This window comes from Pleurodeles waltl, chromosome 2_2, assembly GCF_031143425.1.
Source record: "Pleurodeles waltl isolate 20211129_DDA chromosome 2_2, aPleWal1.hap1.20221129, whole genome shotgun sequence".
Classification (NCBI taxonomy): Eukaryota; Metazoa; Chordata; class Amphibia; order Caudata; family Salamandridae; genus Pleurodeles; species Pleurodeles waltl.
Genome location: NC_090439.1, coordinates 852,763,361 through 852,777,688, shown reverse-complemented (window position 1 = coordinate 852,777,688; position 14,328 = coordinate 852,763,361). Strand labels below are relative to the sequence as shown.

General features: G+C 43.3%; 1 protein-coding gene across 3 annotated transcripts in view; it reads right to left on the bottom strand.

The window, feature by feature from the left end:
• DPY19L4 (dpy-19 like 4) overlaps positions 1-14,328 on the bottom strand; it is a 516,401-nt gene that overhangs the window by 188,447 nt on the left and 313,626 nt on the right. For all 3 annotated transcript variants that reach the window (XM_069220490.1, XM_069220492.1, XM_069220491.1), the window contains exon 15: positions 3,338-3,394. In XM_069220490.1, coding sequence (XP_069076591.1) covers positions 3,338-3,394 — 57 coding nt within the window. The remainder of the gene's footprint in view (positions 1-3,337; positions 3,395-14,328) is intronic.

Here is a 14,328-nt window from a genome sequence, read left to right as displayed (position 1 = left end):
AAATCATAACTTTTTTCTTCTACGCATTTTTAATGTCAAGGCTATGGATTTTAAGGAGAGTTCTAGTCTGATGAGCAACCATTTTTGACAACTGAACTCCGGGGTGCCTTTAGGATTGGCAATTTAGTTTTTGCATTTTCTTGGGAAATGCAAACAACTGAATTTATCAATGGACACCTAGGCTTTCACCTTGGTGCTGACCAATAGTTGGCTTGCTTAATCTTTTTCATATTTTAGAGAACCATGGCACTGAACGGGACTTAAGTCTGAAAATCAGAGTAGTGGATTATGTCAGAGACCTCTGTGGAATTGTAATGTTTTTCCAGTGGAATGGAGTCCAGTGATACAATAAGAGGTTCTAGTTGCTCATCTGACAAAGTGCAGAGTGGGTTTATGGCTTTTAAGATAGAATGGATTTTCAAAAGGGGACCCATGACCTGAAAAGAGATCACAGAGGGATTGAATCACACACAGGACTGGATACTCTTAGTGGTAATAAGAGGTCTCCTGCAAAAAATGGCATCCAAGCTGTGACCCTAAATGTGCAAGGGAACCATTATCGATTGAGTGAAAGGCCAGCCAGAAGTATCTGAGTATCCAGCCTAATTTGTAAGCACAAAGTAAAGTCTTCTAATACCACCATAGCAGGGTACTTAGAAGTCAGACTTCAAATGGAGGGAACAGATGTACCTTTCCTGGAGAAAGGTAATCATTCATCCAAGTAGATGCGAATTCAGGAGTGAGGGTCAGAGTGAACAGGAGGTATTAACATCCAAAAAACATTCCAGAGATACAAGTAAGATAAGAAGTAAAGAATGACTATAAACCATCATCACCTCACTCTTCCTTCCAAGAGCTCTATCTTGATAGAGAAGGTGGAACCCTAAAGGAACCAAAATAGCAAGAACGTTTCTGAATGAGAAATTAGACATGTTCCCAATGGAAAAAAACATCTAATTCATGGGTTCTCACAGTTTCCCAGGGGCCGCAAAGTTTGGTTTGTGGTGAACCTGAGGGCAGCATTGATGCCAGCACAGTGGGGGTGTGGGGAGAGTGTTGAGGGCGGTAAACTGAGGGATTAAGTTGGGCGTAGGGGAAACAAATCATATAAACTATGGTCCAAATTGAGCCTCTAGTCAACAGAAGAGTCAGACTTCCCAATACTGTTTAATGCTGTATCTAAGTCGCTATCCTGCGACCGCCTCTTGGGCTACGTCTTCCCTGCCTGCTATCGGTACCTTGGGAGACTCAATTGTAAAAAGGAAGTAACTTGATTGTTGAATTGGAATGAATAAGAACTTCACAATATGAAACCATATAGCCTGGGATCAATTGTGGCGTCCCTTCTTGACCAAATTGTGTTATCCCAGGTAACAGTCTAATTTCACTTTGTCTCTTTTTTTCTTCATTTTAACATATAAGACCACTTTGAAATACATGTGGTTAAGATATATGCTGTACAAAACTTTTGATTGTTTGATCTAATAAACTATAATGTTATGCATCTATATTAACAAACAAGACTACCCAGTTTTTTTTTTTTTTTTTTTTTAAATAAATGACTTCTGTCTTAGTTCAGTACTGGTATTGTTGCCAGTTTGGAAGGAGGTATGGCTGTTTTATATGCTCATTTTGAAAACAGACACTTTAAAAAAACACATCTGAAAGCACTGATATAAATCGGATGTACTAAGGTGAAATGCATGTTAATGAAATACACATTTTGAATTTGAAGACACTTTATTGACACGTTTGTGAAAAAGATGTCTTAAAAATGAGAGTATAGCTAAAGGTAAATGGTGCAGGAAACCATATGTGCTTCTTTTCTTTCAGTTAGTTTAAATAAATGCTTGCATTTAATTAGCATCTTTATGAATGATAGTGCTCATAGCAGCCCAGTGCGGTCATTCAGCGCGGGCCACATGTGAAGTTCACGAGGGCGCATGTTACCCTGGGCCGTACTTGGAGTATCACTGAGCTAATTGGTCAGAAGGTGCACTTCTTTTGGACAGCATTTAACTGCAGACCTTGTGTTAAATAAGGTAACATTAAGGCTATGCAGATTAAGAGGATTCTGATGTACTATACAATTTAGGTTTTGGAATAAGCTGGTGTGGTTTACGGGGGAAAACGTCCAGCCAATCTAGTAGGGCAATATTTTATATTGTAGAGGACAGTGATCAAGTGGTCTAGGATATGACTTTTCCAAAGGGATTTACCAACCACTGTACACCTGGATGTGAAAAAGGAGTAGTAAAAGGTTTTTAAAGCCCAAGCAGCAACTTGCAAAAAAAAACAACGCACACCACTTTACCCTCAGCTGCTGCCCTTAGCTGCAAGGCTAGTGTTGAAGAGCTAGAAGGCATCTTCCAGTCATTTTAACACACATGAGTTCAATCAATAGTTATAAGCATACTGTGGATGCTGGAAAAATACGTATTAGCTTTCTGGGCTAGTTGGTTTCAGAGAAGGAAAACACAAAATAGCGATGAGTATCCCTGGGAACATGATACTCAGTGTTCTGTTCAGGCAAAAAAACAATGTACTAGGTGGCCTGACTTGCGACAGGCTTACTTTAAAGTCAGTACACTCCTTGCATCAGGAAGTGATGGCTGCAAGCTAGAGCACAAATGGTGGGTCGGGGCGCTGCTTACCAGGATCATGGGAACTGCAAATCTTCTAGCTGTCTCAGCAGTTTGGAGTAGAAGGCACAATAGCCATGAGTGTTCCAGGAAATATTTTGCTCTCTGTGTTCAGTGCAGGGATGAGAGCAATGTACAATGATATATTTGCAACGGATACTTGATTTATTATACAGAGAAAGAGGTATTAATATCACCGTTATTTTTGTAGTGCTGTTCTTCATTTGTACATAAATACTGGAAAATAACCAAATTAGTGCTCTGAGGGAGAGTTATTAGATATCACAAAATGTGTTGTCAGCTGCAGGTTAAAAATCAAATTAGAAATTGATTAAGAGCTAGTGTACCTTTATTAAAGAAACACTGGAATAGAAAAAGTATTTGACTGGCCTTTCGTTATAAATATAAAAGAATTTCTTTACAAAAATAAAAGGTTTACACACCTCCAAATGTCAGACTGGTGATAACTGTTGCAACAGGAACCTGACAGACTAGAAGTTGTATCCAAATCCAAGCAATCACAAAATGGTCTTCAATAGATAGGACTATATCTTTTATGGGAAGAATCAGGGCAAACATTTGGAACATTTGGTTCTAACACTTTGTCATGGAATTGCTTTGACTTACATTATCTGTAGCATTTAACACCAATCTAAACAAAAATATAAAAATTTGAGATAAATAGGACTACTTACCTCTCTATATAACATAGTACCTATAAGCGAGGGCACTATGAAACTCAGAAGGACAGCCTGTCAAAACAAGAGAAACGCAAAATTATGTTAAAATATTTCCACAAGAACTTAATTGTCACAGCACATTCATTAAAACATTACCTGGCAGCAACAGTACAAACCATATAGTAGAAAGATGGAGTCATCACCATTAAATTCCAATTTGAATAATCATCTAGGCACCTTCAATATTAGTTCAATACAGTAACCCCTTAGCTGCTGACTCTTTCCACCCCCAGTGCTGAGCCTTTTTTTTTTTTATGACTGGGGTACTTCACGCTTAAGCCTTCACAACTTTCCTACCACAGAAGGTATCAAAACCAAATCTATGTATTTGTTTACACTCTCTCCCCTTACTTCCCCCGCACCCCTCCCCCAATGCTGGGTACTCAAAAAAGGTTTGTAGTGCTAAGATTACTAACATGTCAGCTTTCAGGAACAAGTGGAGCTTAAAAAAAACCTTATTTCCATCACAGATTTTCCATTTTTCTAAGTGTTAGCCCGTTTTTGCTATATTTTGTGGTTTCAACTTACCTGCAGTTTGTGGTGGAAACAGGTGTGAAGCAAGAAAGCTATACATTTTTTTAAACTAGACAGAATTCAGAATTTGGACAGGTGTGATATTTGTGCAAAGAAACTAGTCATGGAAATAAAACATAATGGAGAAAATAGGAAAAAAAACAGATAACAAAGTTTTCAACTGAAATCTTTTGCGCTGCTGTCAGATTTACAAAAGCAATATATGATTACATTCGACACATCCTTCTGGTTGTAGGGATATATATTGTTAATTGGTTGTCCCAAAACATGTGGTACCTAGAGCCAACCGACCACGCATCAATGCAAAGGTAAAAAATAATTAATGGAACAAAGGTATAAATGAAACCTAGGCATTTTTTAAATGTGGACAGTACATCAATGCACAAGGTAAAATAGAATAACTGGAAAACATGCACAAAGGAAACCTAGGCATTTTTCAAATATGCCCTAGATACTGATTCCAAGAATAGTGGTTATTTGTACACCTTTTATTGTGGCGTTAGCCATGCTATTGTGGTTCGGAGAGCAATTTGGTGCATGTGATCTTTCTTGCACATTGGCTTACAATTGAAAGCCATTAAGGGAGAGAAATTTAAATCATAATAGCAAACGTTTTACTATTCTGGGGCCCAACATTTCTCCCAATAAAAACGCTACCCTACTTGTGTGGCTCAGCCTACCGACCATGACACAAAATACCCTAAAACACATCATGCAGAAATCAATATTTTGTGTCAAATAATCCTATTTTGGAAATGGGGGTAGCTGTTGTATTTGGGACTGGACTCGGCCACCAGCCAGGAAAATCTACCAAACCTAGCCATTTTTTAAAGTTAGACACCAAGAGGAGTGTAGGGTGGTGTGTCGTGTGTGTGTATCCAACAACACATTTTCTTACTCACAATCTCCTGCGCGCCTCAACTACACTAAAATCACACATTTTGCTTACATTTCTGTGACAGAAACTTTGGGAATTTAAGGGGGAATCAACAACATTCATATGACCCACGAGTCCTACACTTCTCCAGATAAAAACGCTACCCCACTTCTGAGACTCGGCCCAGTACCCGCAACACAAAATGCCCTTATGAGCAAAACATCAATAATCAACAACTTGTGTAAAAAAACTGGCCTATTTGTGCGAAACCTGACTGCTCTGGGCCAAGCTACCAGAGGGTGAGCACAGGTTAATTTAGGGTGTGTATCTGACTCCCCTGACTAGAGTGGCAGGTTCTGCCTGGCTTAGGTGCATACCCTAGTCAATCAGAAACCCCATTTCTAACACTAAAGAAGAACCAAACCAAAATGTGCTGAAAACGACATGCCTGCCTTATACGTTTACTAAACTCGGACATTAGTTAATCGCATACTTTCTTCTTATCTGCATGTACCGTTATATACTGCAAACATTGCGTTATGCCGTGGCACAACATATAACTATTTTAGCCCTTATAACTTTAACACTACTTACACTACTCACACTTACTACCAAAAATTACCATTTACAACTCAAAATGCATATTCCTGCCACATTACATACACATCTGTTCACCCACTTTTATGCTATGTCTGTTTCAATTACCACACTGCATGCCATTCCACTCTATGCCACTCCACACCTCTTCACTGTACACAATTACACTCCATTATGACACTCCATTTCACAATAATACACTGAATGCAACTCCACTCTACGACACTACACTATACTATACTATACTATTCCACTCTATCACTTCACTGTACGGCACTTCAGTCTACACCACTCACTGTACACTATTCTACTGTACGTTATTGTACTATACATCATTCCAATCTATGCCACTACACTATGTTATTACACTGTAAGTCACTACAGTCTACACCACTCTACTCTATTCCACTTTATAACACTCCACTCTGTTACTACACTGTATGCCAGTACATTCTACGTTATTCCAATCTATACCACTCCACTTTCAGCTACTCCACTCTACGCTATTCCACTGTATGCCACTCCACAATACTCCACTCTACTCCACTCTACAGTACTATTACACTATAAGCCACTCCATTTAGGCCAATTTACACTATTCCACTGTATGCAACTCCACTCAATGACACTACACTCGCCGCTATTCCACTCTATGCCCCTCCACTGTACACTTCAGTATATGCCAATTCAGAGTACAATATTGCACTGTGCATCACTGCACACTACTACAATCAACTGTACACTATTGCACTGTATATCACTCCTTTGTATGCCACTACACTTTACACCACTATACTCTGTTATTCCACTGCATGACACTCCAGTTTACGTCACTCTACTCTATTCCGCTATACGCCACCCTACTGTGTCCCTACACTGTACGCCAGTACAGTCAATGTTATTCCACTCTATACTACTCCACTCTATGCTATTCCACTGTACGCCATTGAGCTCTATGCCACTCCACTGTACACCACTACAGTCTAATAAAACAGAAGAGGGAGCACTCTCCAAATTATTACTGGCCCATTGGAATAGTATCCATATTAAGGACAGAAAGAAGGTTTAATCATATTAAAGTCCATCCAGATAGGTATGGAGATTCTTGCATTTAGTTCACAAACACACGAAAAGACAGAGGTGAGTCTTCAAAACACTTTATTCTTCACATATTGAACACCCAAGCCCAGCCAACACATTTCACCCTTGAACAAGGGCTTCATCAGGGAATACAAATAACTTTCTAATAATATCACTATGTGCAGTATTGTACTCGTAAGGTACAATATTCCAGATCAGTAATGGTCATTGGACATGAGACCTCCGTAACAAGGTCTGGCTCCTGGCGCATTCACTCCTTCTCTCTAGATTGGTATGACCACTACAGTATACCCTACTCCACAGTAGGGTACTACACTATACGCCACTTCACTCTACACCACTCCATCCACTCTACGTCACTTTAGTGTACGCTATTCCACTGTACACCACTCCATTCTACGCTATTCCACAGTAGGCCACTACATTGTAGCTCAGTCCACTCTACACCACTCCATGCCAGTCTGCTCCACTCTTCTACACTCACTCTATGCCACTGCACTGTACATCATCGCACTGTACACTACTCCAAGCCAATGCATTGTACACCACTGCACTGTATGCTATGCTACTGCATGCCGCTTCACTATACGACACTCCAGTCTATGCCACAACACTGTTGCCCTCATTATGACCCTGGTGGTCCATGGACCGAGTGACCGGCGGTCCAGACCGCCATATTACGACGTGGGGGTTTGGCCAATACCAAACTGCCGCGTCCCAGGCGCTTTACCACGGCCCGCCGGGCTGGAGGTTTCTACTGGATAACCGCCGAGGTCATTCATTTTTTGGGCGGTCTCATCGTTACAAAATGCTGGCGGTAAGGTATATCGACAACAGGAACTTGCCTTCCTGTCAACAGCATACCCCCCAAACACCTCCACACATCCGCACCCAATCGTACACAGACACACCACCACACACACTCACAACATTTACTCCCATAGACACGCATACATACCCAAACACATCACACACGCACGCATACACTCACCTTCCCCGCACCCCCTCCCTTCAACTACATACATCCAATCGTCCCTCACCGCACGTACACACACACCCCATATACACATCTATACATACACTCATCTGCACCCACTCACTCACACCCCCAAACCCCTTACACATTCACCCATGCACACAGCCCAGCGCCCGTCCACATGCATACACACAAGCATCACCATCACCACATTTACACACAGGCACACACGCACGCAGACACTCCCACTTCCACCACCCACATTCATGACACGCATATACACACACACCCATTCACAAACTACCAACCCCCTCCCGTTGCGGACAACACTTAACTCATTCAACGAGGTGCTCCTCGATGAGGGGACGGGACCCGGCGCTCCCACTGCTGGCACCGCCATGCCAGAAGAAGACCACCACACAGAATTACTGGTTGTAAAACTGTGGGCGGTCTTTTTCTGGCGTGGCGGTGTTGGCAGTAGATCCGCCTAAGCGCCGCCGACCGCTGTGATGAATGCTGCCAGATATCTAACAGCAGGCGGTGCAGATATCCGGTGGCAGTCATAATACAGTGGTCAGAAGACTGCCAGCACTGGCGGTCTTCCGGCAGCCGCGGCAGTCTTGGCAAAAGACTGCCGCAGTCATAATGAAGGCCATTATGCCAATTCACTCTACATTGTATGCAACTACACTGTACAGCACTCCACTATGTTCTTACGCCACTCCCCTCTATGCCATTCCACTGTATGCCATTCCATGCCACTCCACTCTACGCCATCCCACTGTACGCCGATCAACTCTACACTACTCAACTGTATGTTTTTACACGCTATCACACTCCACTCTACGCTATTCCACTGTACACAACTAGACTATGCCACTCAACTACGTTATTCTAATGTACTCCACTCCACTCTACACTACACTATTCCACTGTATGCCACGTCAGTCTATGCCACTCCACTACAAGCCACTCCACTGTACACCATTACACTGTTCGGTATTCTACAGTACATCACTCTACACAACCCCACTGCACAGCACTCCACGGTACACTATCCTACGATATTCCACTGTACGTAACCCTATCGTACCCCACTCCACTCTATGCTATTCCACTCTATGGGGTTCAATGCCACTGTACACTATTGCACTGTATGCCACTCCACTGTACACTACTCCATTGTACGCCACTGCACTCTATCACACTCCTCTGTGCTGAGCTCAGAAACATTATACGTCCTGGAAGTGATGGAGTGGAGCAGCATACAAGCTCCACCCCTGCAAGCGGACATCAGTTTTTCCTCTTTTTCCTTTCTCACATCTTCACAGTCGGAGAATTAACAACTGTGGGATACACTGTGAAGACTGCTAATCTGGGACCTTTTTTTAGGTGTTAAAAATAGGCCACTCCAGAGAACAGGGAGGGGTGAGGAATCTGCGTTTAGACACAGTATTGACCAGAAAGAGCATTACCAGAGCTAAGTATGCCAGAGAACTGAGTAGAACTGATTCACGCATGTCGACAAAGGACCACATTGGTACCAGCCAACCTGCCAAGTCAGCCTGTGGAATCCAAACTCTCGAGGATAGTCTAACTGGCTGTTTCCTGCCCACCAAGTATCATCTGACCAGAGAGGCCCTATGCTCTTCTTGGCAAGATATTGCTGGCTGTGTACCAAAGGGCATGGGTGTTTTGGCCCATTAGATAAGAGCATGTCTAAAGACTGCAAAGCCAGACTTGCTGAAGAAAAAATAAGTTTGCCAAAGGTGTCAATCATTATACATGCTCTTTTTGGATGAGTGGTGGGAAATAAATTAGGGTTCACATTGCTGGTCAAGATCTGTACAATTATGCTCTCAAAAGTAAGGTGCGTGATGAGAAAATACAGGCAATCAGGCACCCGTTCATGTTGTCTGTTCACATAGTTTTGACCAAAAGTCATCACATTGAGTGCTGAACGTCTGGTAAAACATTTGTTTTAATCTCCACAAAGGGCAACTGAAACTCTAGCACCTCAGGTGGAAAGCCAGGCTCCATCTCCGAGGAGGTGTCAAGACCACTGGTGTTTTGTAATTCCAGGTGTAAAGCATCATCAGTAAAACAAGGGAGTAGCAAGCAACCATCATCATCAAACTTCTGGGGTGCGCTCAGCTCAGGCAGAGGCTCAGAATCAGAACCGAAAGATAATGGAGACTCTGCTAACAGGTGTAAAGTGGTAGCGGCTCAGGGTTAGAATGAGGCTGCATGAGAACCAGTTTTTATTTTTGTCATTTCCTAGCACGACATCGGTCAAACTCATACATCTCTTCTGAGTCTGACACAGTAACACGCACCTGATCATCATCTGGGGCCTGTGGTGTCAGCACCGGGGTCAGGAACCAGAGTTGATTGTGGAGTGAGATTAGAAGTCTGTATCAGAGTTGCTACAAGACTAGTAGCAGGACCGAAGGCAACAGGCAGCACTGGGCATGGTCACACCAGCAGAAACCTGACTGGAGGCCCCTGCCTTTCGTGAGCCCAGAATACGCGGAGTGAGCCAGAAGCGTGATGAATTATTTGCAACATGGCCTCTCTGAAGGCACTCATCTGCTGCAGGGTTGACAAAGGGATCAGGTGAAGAAGCAGTGACAGGCTAGCCTGACAGAGTGCTACCTGCATCCTGACTCACATGTTTTCTCCTTGGATTCTGAGTGGCAGGATGGGGTCGAGTGCCATTTTAATTTTTTTATGTTTGTGTTTAGGCTTGGACTTGACAGAGGGCTTCAAGAGGTAAGTGAAACATCATATGACTAGCCCTGTGACTGGGATCGAGTCTGACCTCTTAACATGGAGCATGAGTGGGACCTATTCAAATCCCTCAACATCTTCTTGTGTTCAGCACATACAGCTTTACCTCTCGGTCTCAGATCGCCTCCAGGTGCATGCAGGCACACTTATTACACAAATTAAAGTTGTGTCCAGAGCCCAGGAACCAAAGACATAGCTTGTGCAGTCCAGTGACAGACATCTGATTCATTCACTTGTGGCACAGCTTGAACCCTGCCATTTTTGGAGGGGGCATCATTCCCTATCACACAGTGAAAAGGCGGAAATTGTTTAAAGACATGACAAGCTTGCAAGTGGAACTAACGGCAGTGTGCAGGGGTGGCACTTATATGTGACTCCGCTCTGTTATTTCCGGGGCTGTATAGAGCCAATGCAGAGCTATACAATGCCACCTAGCAGAGCAGGAGTATTGGTATGAAAGATCTCCATATTCAGTTTAGTGCCTAGGGAATATAATAAGATGAGGAATCTGTAGTTAGGAGTATCCATCAGAAGCAAACACCTACACCTCGTGTAGATCAACCCCATGTGGTAGTAATAGAACCAGTTTATTTTGCTGTCTCCACTTACAAATAGACCTGCAATGCACCATCCAGTAGCAATCAATGGGATTCTTCATCTGTCATTTTCCGGTAGCTGCAGCCCAAAAGGAAAATTCTAAGCCCCTGGAAACAGCTCTAACTTGAGCATAGATTCACAATCTCATCTCCAAAGCCTCCATCAACTTCGCCAACAACATTTACTTTTAATACTTCCACATTCCAGGAAGACAAACAACAAAACCACATAGGAAGAACACCTTTACCACCTGAACATTGCTAACATCAAACAACAAATCCCACTATCTGTACACGTACAAGGCAATCCCCTTGAGCTACTCATCTACTTGATGCAGACTCTGATCTCACTAACTTTTGGCTGAACAGACCACGCTGCCATCACCCACTGACTTTTCGGACAGCAGTCAATCTCATTGTGGCCATTTAAGGTAGAAATTCAATTTCTTCTGGGACTACAATCTGAACTACAAGCTCAGCATAATCCAATCCAAAAAACAGATCTGTGACCCGAGCTTTCCTTTTTACTCCAGTCCCCTACACTACTCCACCCAAAGGAGTCAAGGATGACGTGAGGCTGGTGGCTTGAAGTCCAAGCCCTCAACTTGCTAGTAATGTGCATGGTCATACACTCTATTGTTAGACTGTTTTCTTGCAAGGCGAGTGAGGATGGAATGTGAAGCAGAGTGTAGTATAGTGAGATGTGGATTCTAAAGGAGTTTGTGATAACCCATAAAAATAACTAACAAACACAGATGTCTGGGGAGGAGGGTGGGTGCATGTGAATCTACAGCACTAAATGCCATGAACAGATGCTTATTCTGTAAGTAACATTTTCCATTTGATGCATGTGTGGCTGTATGTACACATACTTAGCATAGACTGTAAAGCAGTCCTCCACCATAATCAGTGGCTTACCTGTGGGGGTTACAGTTGTTTGAAATAAACTGCACAGAACTGCTTGGCTCACACTAGACTTGATGATGGGCCAGCACATCTCCACAGTAATGTTTTGTAAATGTATGCAATGTAGACCAAGTATCTGCTTTACATATGTCAGTTATAGGTGTACTTCCTAGGAAGGCCATTGAAGCTTGTTTTGTATGAGTGGAGTGAGCTATACGAGGGATAGGTAAAGTTTTTTTAGCTTCAGCATAGCATAGCACATTTGTATGCATTTAACAATCCAGCGTCCAATGCCTGACTTAGAAATGGCCTTCCTTTGTGTGGTTTTCAAAAAAGCAACAAAGAGCTGTTGTGTTTTTCTAAATGATTTAGATATTTCAATATAGGAGATGACAAGCTTGTTTTACACTTAAGGCATGTAGGTATGTAGGTATGTAGAGCCCCTTCCGCAAATGTGTCAGGTTGGGTGGGGGGGGGGGGGGGGTGATGTGGGGTGGGAAAGACAGACAATTCAATAGACTGATTAAGGTGGAATTGAGAAACCACCTTGGGAATAAATTAAGAATTGGTACGAAGTGCCACCTTACCTCTATGCAATTGGAAGAAAGGTTGTTCTAAAGTTAATGCCTGAAGCTCACTGACACATCTAAGTGAAGTAATAGCGACTAGGAATGTTACTTTCCAAGATAAAAACTGAAGGGAGCAGGAGTTGAAGGCCCTTTAATCTTGCCAATACAATATTCAAGTTCCACATAGGCGCAGGTGGCACTCTAAGTGGAATGACTCTTAAGACCTTTCAAAAATGCTTTGATGACAGGAATCCTGAATATGTAAGTGTGTAGTCTGCTTTGTAGATATGTGGCTACTGCTGAAAGGTATAACCTTAGAAAGCTAAACCAGAGGTATGCAAATGAAATAAGTAGCAGGCAATGTCTTTAACCTTGGCTGCTAATGATTCAATGTGTTTAGAATAACAATAGTGAACACATATTTTCCATTTAGCAGAGCATACCAGACAAGCATAGTAGACCTGCATCTCCTTTAAGAAGGTCCATACACTGCTGTGGGAGACTCAAATAACCAAACTCCAGGACGTAAGGAGCCAGATCGGTTGAGGGACTTGGGGTCTGGTTTCTCCATGGTTCTACGTCAGAAGGTCCTGCCTGTTCGGCAGCAGTTCATGGAGAACTACTGAGAGTTCTAGTAGTGTGGTGAACTATGGTTGCTGTGCCCATGCAGGAGCCACTAAGATGAGGGTGTCTGCCGAAGTCTGTAAACCACAAACAGAAGCAGTGGGAGAGGTGGGTGTGGGAATCTTGAGGTGAAGTTTGGCAGTTGGCATTTTCTGCTGCAATGAAGAGGGCTATTTGCGGTTGACCCCAAAACCTAGTTCCCACTTGTGGACGCCTCCTGCTGAGAAGATCTGCAATGCTGCTGTCCATTTCCAGCAGGTACTCTGCTAATAGGTGAATGCTGTATCAGAGGGCCCACCTGCAGGCGGTCTGGGCTAAATGACAAGTTGAGGGAATCTGGTGCCCTCTCACTCTTGGAGATAATAATGCCAGTCATGTTGCCTGTTCTGATTAGGACTACTTTGCCAATCAGGTAAGGAAGGGAGACTTTCAGCGCTAGGTAAACAGCTAGCAACTCCAAGTGATTGATGTGGGGATATCTCTAGCTGGGTATCAAGTGTCCCTGGACAGTTAGATTTTGGGAATGCACTCCACAACCCATGAGGGAGACATCCGTTATCATGGTTTTCTATGGTACTGGGTCTAGGAAAAGGACATCCTTTTAACAAGTTTTTGGTGTTCCATCACTGGAGAAAATGTCAAGCTTGATGATCAACCAACAATATATCTTCCCATTGTTCCTCCGCTTGAGTGGCACCCGTCGCGATTTTCACTGTCTGCTTTGTATGGGGCCCTGTTAGGGCATGGGCATTGCAGGGGCCCCCACGACACCCGTTCCCGCCATCCTGGTTCTGGCGGTGAAAACCGCCAGAAACAGGCTGGCGAGAAGGGGGTCGGAATCCCCATGGCGGCGCTGCAAGCAGCGCCGCCATGGAGGATTCCCTGGGCCAGGGGAAAACCGGCGGGAAACCGCTGGTTCCCCTTTTCTGACCGCGGCTTTACCGCCGCGGTCAGAATAGCCCAGGAAGCACCGCCAGCCTGTTGGCGGTGCTTCCGCTGCCCTCCGCCCTGGCGGTCAGAGACCGCCAGGGTTGGAATGAGGGCCTTATTTTTTAATTTAAAAAAAATTCTGCCTGTGGACTATCATCATGACCAATAGCTTGTATCCAAAGTAAAATAAATGTCCTTAATGAATTGCTACATTTAGTAGTCCGACAAAAATAGTCACAAATGGCTGTACGGTGGGCGACGATTCAACCCCCTATTATTTAAGGGTCTTCATCAGTACTGGAAACAAGGAATATGTGGCACTGAATAAAAACTGCCAACTATTTAGACTTACTATAGCTTGATAAGGTAAAGCGATGCCACAGTAGAGTCCAGCTGAATCAACTAGTATTCAAAATTCATCAGAGCGTCTCATAAGCGGAACAAAT